This window comes from Salmo trutta, chromosome 15 (assembly GCF_901001165.1).
Source record: "Salmo trutta chromosome 15, fSalTru1.1, whole genome shotgun sequence".
Taxonomy (NCBI): Eukaryota; Metazoa; Chordata; class Actinopteri; order Salmoniformes; family Salmonidae; genus Salmo; species Salmo trutta.
In genome coordinates, this window is record NC_042971.1 from 30,066,165 (window position 1) to 30,071,657 (window position 5,493).

Here is a 5,493-nt window from a genome sequence, read left to right on the forward strand (position 1 = left end):
AGTAAAATCGTTGAAATTGTTTCATGTTGCGTTTATATTTTTGTTCAGTATATATTGTTCCCTCTCTGCATTATGTGGAGAAATGTATTCATCATTTTTTATTCTGTGTGAATCTTTTTTCGTAATTGTTTTTACAAGTCTGACCATGCCAGATTTCAAACTTCAGTTAGGCCTACTTTTCTACTGATACAGAAACACTTTTAGCTACATATTATTTTCTAACTCAACTGTTGGCCGGATTCAGTCTTACCTCTCCTCCATGATTTTCGTCCCAATTTTGAAGAGTTAAAAAAGTACAGGATAATGGTTATTTCTTTGGTTCTATAGTTCTAGCCTCATTGTTGCGTCATAATGACATGGAGATTTTAGAACGATACAATATTATTAACGTTAGTGATGTTATGTCTAGACAAAAGTCATATCTAGCCTTCTATTTAGAAATTCTAAGCTATAAATCTTTTAAAAAATCTGTTTTTGTCATTCTAGCTGCCCAATATGCGGTCTCAATTCTCAGTTATAAATGTTACATAGGCAGCCAAATAAATGTGGTCTATTTCACATAGTTACAAAATAAAACTAAAATTGCACTTTAATGCCTTTTAATTGTTGTGTGTGAAAATGTTGATATGGTTCGTCGTTGGGCTTCTTGGGTCTCCACAGTGGTACTTGTGCCTTGTGGTCCACAAAGCCCGTCTCTGCCTGGTTCATCCACGGAGTTCTAGGTTCAACCAACGATGTGTTATGTGCTCCGCCAGAAAAGTAGACGGCGATACTGTGCATGCAACATCTTGTAGTACCAGCTGACGACTACAGACAAAAAGGGCGCGGGAAATTTGGAAATGGCGGAGTACATAACCAGTGAGGGTAAGGGACAAAAAATAATAATAACATTATTAATTGTTTACGAATAGACATTTCAATATATGTAAATAGTTTGTTTGACATATTCGTCTAAATTGTTGCCTATCCACTAACGCCAATAGTATGTGTTTCGCACTAAAATGCGACGCGTCCGTAGTCATCGTAATAGACTATGTAGCCAGCTAACTAACTAGCTACTCCAAAAATATTGATCATTCATCTGACTCTACTAGCTAGCCTAGTTGTTTCTTAGGTCGGCAAGGTGTTTAGAAGTGGCTTGCGTGGTTAACTAGTAGATTGTAACGGCCTAATGTGATGTTCCATTAGCCGATACATGTTAGGTAGCTAATGTTTAGCGTAGCACAGAGAATGTAATATTTCCTCAATTCCACACTTGGAAGACAACCAGTGTCTTCTAAACGTCCATGTCTAGTTGCAGGCTATTCGTTTGAATTTAGAAAATGCTCCGTAATTATATCAGTGCTTTCCCCCCCATTAAGTAACTTTAATACAAACCCTAGGCAGGTTTCCATTAATCCAGGTTTATTCGACAAAATAAATGTAATATGGACGTGTAGTGGAAACGGCAAATGGGAGACATTTTCTAAACTAAAGATCGATATCAGGGCGAACTTTCTTTGTGACAAATGATGATAGAAACGGTCTTTTTCGAATATATTGATTGCCGAATCATTTTTGAAGGTACGCGGGACACGTGATGTCACCTCTTAACTATTAAAATGCCTATGTCTTGCAAAATATATTTTTTCACCTATAAAAGATTGTTCTGACTTTCAAGAATGCCTGAATTGTTTCACCTTACTTTTCTGGGTGGCTGGCAAGTTTGACCATCAAATTATTTCAGATCTACAGTAGTGCAAGTTTCACCATGGTGATATGTTAGCCATGAGAATTATTTAAGCAATAAGGCCCAAGGGGGTATATGGCCAATATACAATGGCTAAGGGCTGCCCTTACATGCTGACCAGACCGCGCCCGTGCCTCCGCTGTTGTGAGGCTGGTTGGACATACTTCCAAATTCTCTGAAACAAACTTAACATTAAATTCTCTGGCAACAGAGTTTTATTCCAGTCCCCCTCTAACAAACCACATTTTAGAAATTAGCTGCTCAACCGGACCTAGATAAACTGTCTCGGATGTGTTTAAGCAGTGCTTAATCAAGAGCCTGCACACTCAGTAGCTCTCCACACTGAGGATTGACCACATGTTTTATACAGTTGCGTAACAGGTATTCTACTTTAAAAAAAAAAAATACATATTTTTATTTCACCTTTATTTAACCAGGTAGGCCAGTTGAGAACAAGTTCTCATTTACATCTGCGACCTGGCCAAGATAAAGCAAAGCAGTGCGACAAAAACAACAACACAGAGTTACACATGAGATAAACAAAAGTACAGTCAATAACACAATAGAAAAAAATCTATATACAGTTTGTGCAAATGTAGTACTTGGGTGGGGGGGGTTTAAGTGCCTTGCACAACGACAGGAAATGGTGCATGGGATCAGAGAGCAGCCTTCCAGTGTCGATACCACGTTACGCTTACTTTTTTATGTACGTATAAAAAGGAAGCGCCAATTGTTGGTAATGCCGCCAACAGTTGGTCATGGAAATTTGGTTAAAAGTCAAGGAAATTCTGTCAAAATGTATGAACCCTGTGCATCCCAATGTAAAGACAATATTCTGCCTTCTTTTTTTCTAGAGGAGGCAATGTCTCCCTCCTCCCTCAAGCTGTACGAGGCACAGTTCTTTGGTTTCACCCCTCAGACCTGCATGGTGAGAGTATACAGTGCCTTTCAGGACTGCCTGAATGAATTGCTGCTCGTCGTAGAAGCAGTGTTTGTGAGAAAACTAAGCGGGACTGAACCAAATGGAGAGCAACTACGTTTAAGGGCAAGAGAATGCACCCAAAAGTTGCAGATATTCCTTCAGGAACGCTTCAAGCGTCTGTCTGGTCGCATGGAAACCGTTTTGGTCAACAACGTCCTCTCAGTCCCGCCTAATGTGTTGCTGCCTGACGACCAGCCACACAAAAAGTACCCTCAACGTTTAGAGGAGGTTCTTAAGCTGGAGTCTTCCTTGGCGGAGCTGCAACAAGCGTACCAAGTGGAGGTGTGTGCCAGGCAGGCCTTGCTGGCTGAACTGGAGGAGCAAAGAGAGGTCCAAGAGCAGCTGGATGGGATCCTGAGATGGATTGGAGAACTACAGGCAGCATGGATGCAGGAGGGAATGGGAAGCTTTCACAACAGCTTCTGTGTGATGATGCAGTCGGTCAAGAAACTGCAGGCTGTCATTGGAGAGATCAATAAGAAAAGCAAAAGACTGGATGAGGACTCGTCATTGGGATGGACCCACATGGTGTAAAATACTTGTTAGTGGTGTTGTGAGATGGGTAGGTTGCAGGTGTGGCAAAATTCAGACTTGGAATAGTGTCCTCTGTCGGACATAAGACACAAATAGAATTCCATGCCTTTGGATGTATTAACAATTATACAATTTGTCAGACACAAGTCTAACAAACAAGAATGTGAGCAGTTCTTAAACCATAATTCATCTTTGGTTTGATATATTTACTTTTTGATGGTTTTCTATACATTCTAAATATATTATCCACAATTTGAGTAGTAAGAGGCTCAAGCGGTTCGCCTTTTTTATTTTATCTCCCAGTCTTAACTCTGGATCTTTGAAAAACATGTTTTATTTTTTATAAATGTATGTTAATTAGTGAATGAACTTTGGAGCCAAAGTCACCACAAGGGGGAAGCATTGGTTTGTTATTGCCATCTCAAATGAAAATTGACCAAGCAGTGCCATTGTACAGTGTGAATTGTTTTTGATTCGATGCCGTAATATCTTTTTGGCAAAATCATTATAAATGTACAACACTTTAATTTTGAATGAATAAAAGTGTAATTGTGCAATCGCATCTGATTTAAATCAGGTATCATTTAAATCATTCCAATCATTTCTCATCATGGTCTCTGTCAGATGCAGTCTAGGCTTGTCTGTGATGTCTAATGCTGTATGATGTTGACTGACTGATAAGCAGCTGGTTTGACAGTGGGCTGCTCTGACAGTATGGTCTCGGTGGGAGTCCCAGCAGTGATCATACAGTTGTGTGATGTCCATGGCTGGAACCCCAGGCTCCATATTCACAAAGGGTCCTTCCTGTTAATGGATACTGGGAATGTAATTATAGCCTATGTTTAAAAAGTACAATAAAAACACATTTAATGGAATGTTGGCCTACTTTTTACCAACAGAGTACATTCAAATAGGTATACAGATTTCCCCCCCAAACAAGGCAATATGCACTGGACGTCCAACATGTTGTTCTGGTGCTGGGGACATGCTGTAAGAAAAGTATTTCTGTTCACAAAAGTAATTTTTTCTTTTCAGTATGTCCAGATGCACATTTACATGCATGCACACAACCCAATTCTAAATTCATTGTATAATTATTTGAATCAATTGTTAGCCTGTTGTGGTGGATCCAGTCAGGTAACATCAAAGTAGCATAACATGTCTGTGAAGTCAGGTTCAAACCTTTTCATGCTCATAATTAAACATGAGACGTATGTCTGGTTTCTTTTTATTTCTGCAGCCTGGGGATACTTTTAGCTCAATCTCTTCATTCAAAGACTCAATCATGGACACTCTTACTGACAGTTGTGGCTGCTTTGCGTGGTGTATTGTTGTCTCTACCTTCTTTGTGCTGTTGTCTGTGCCCAATAATGTTTGTACCATGTTTTGTGCTGCTACCATGTTGTGTTGCTACCACGCTGTGTTGTAATGTGTTGCTGCCTTGCTATGTTGTTGTCTTGGGTCTCTCTTTATGTAGTGCTGTGTTGTCTCTTGTGATGTGTTTTGTCATTATACATTTTTTAAAATCTCAGCCCCCGTCCCCACAGGAGGCCTTTTGACTTGCCTAGTTAAATAAAGATAAAATAATACTTTCACATCTTAGTCTACTCAGCATATCAATTTTGCGGTTTATTATGTATAAACGTTCCACAGCCACCTCACAATTCCAAGACGTGTAAAGGCACTAAATAGTTATCGGATGCAGTAGATGTGAGTATGCACAATGGAAACTTAGATCACAAAGAATTGGTACCGTCTGAAAAATGTATTACATTTTTGCCAATTTTCCATACAACTATTGTGAATGTTATGGTACATAGAGTATTCTGTACAGTAGTTCTGCTCTCCCAAAAAGTGACATGTCTTAGATGTAGTGCTGCTGGAGGGCTAGCACTGAGCCTGAGCAGAATAAAAAGGATGAGGAGAGCAGTGAGTGGTCTGAATATGGGGGAGGGGGGGACTGGGTTAGCAGCCCCACCCGCTCTCTCTCTTTCATCTCTCTCTCCCGTTAAAGCCAAAGCAGCGGGGGGGCACCCAAACGAGCCCAAGGACGCAGGGGTGGAGCCTCTCATCAGTAGGGTGGAATGGGAAGACTGGACAGGCTGCCTACTGTAAGCCCATCTTTCTGTTGTTCCTTCTTCCTCTCTCTTCAATCCCCTTCTTTCCCATTCCCTCTTTGCATCTCCCCAATCCCCCGCTCTCCCTTCCCTGCCACTGTTGGATTACACTTGGGCTCAAGTCCACTGAT

The 5,493-nt window shown here is 40.5% G+C and overlaps 1 protein-coding gene across 1 annotated transcript; it reads left to right on the forward strand.

The window, feature by feature from the left end:
* Window positions 1-745: 745 nt before the first annotated feature.
* Window positions 746-4,120, forward strand: mis12 (MIS12 kinetochore complex component). Its single transcript, XM_029691002.1, has 2 exons — window positions 746-864; window positions 2,584-4,120. Exons 1-2 carry the CDS (start codon window positions 840-842, stop codon window positions 3,243-3,245), a joined length of 687 nt encoding a protein of 228 aa, XP_029546862.1. The 5' UTR covers window positions 746-839; the 3' UTR covers window positions 3,246-4,120.
* Window positions 4,121-5,493: the final 1,373 nt, after the last annotated feature.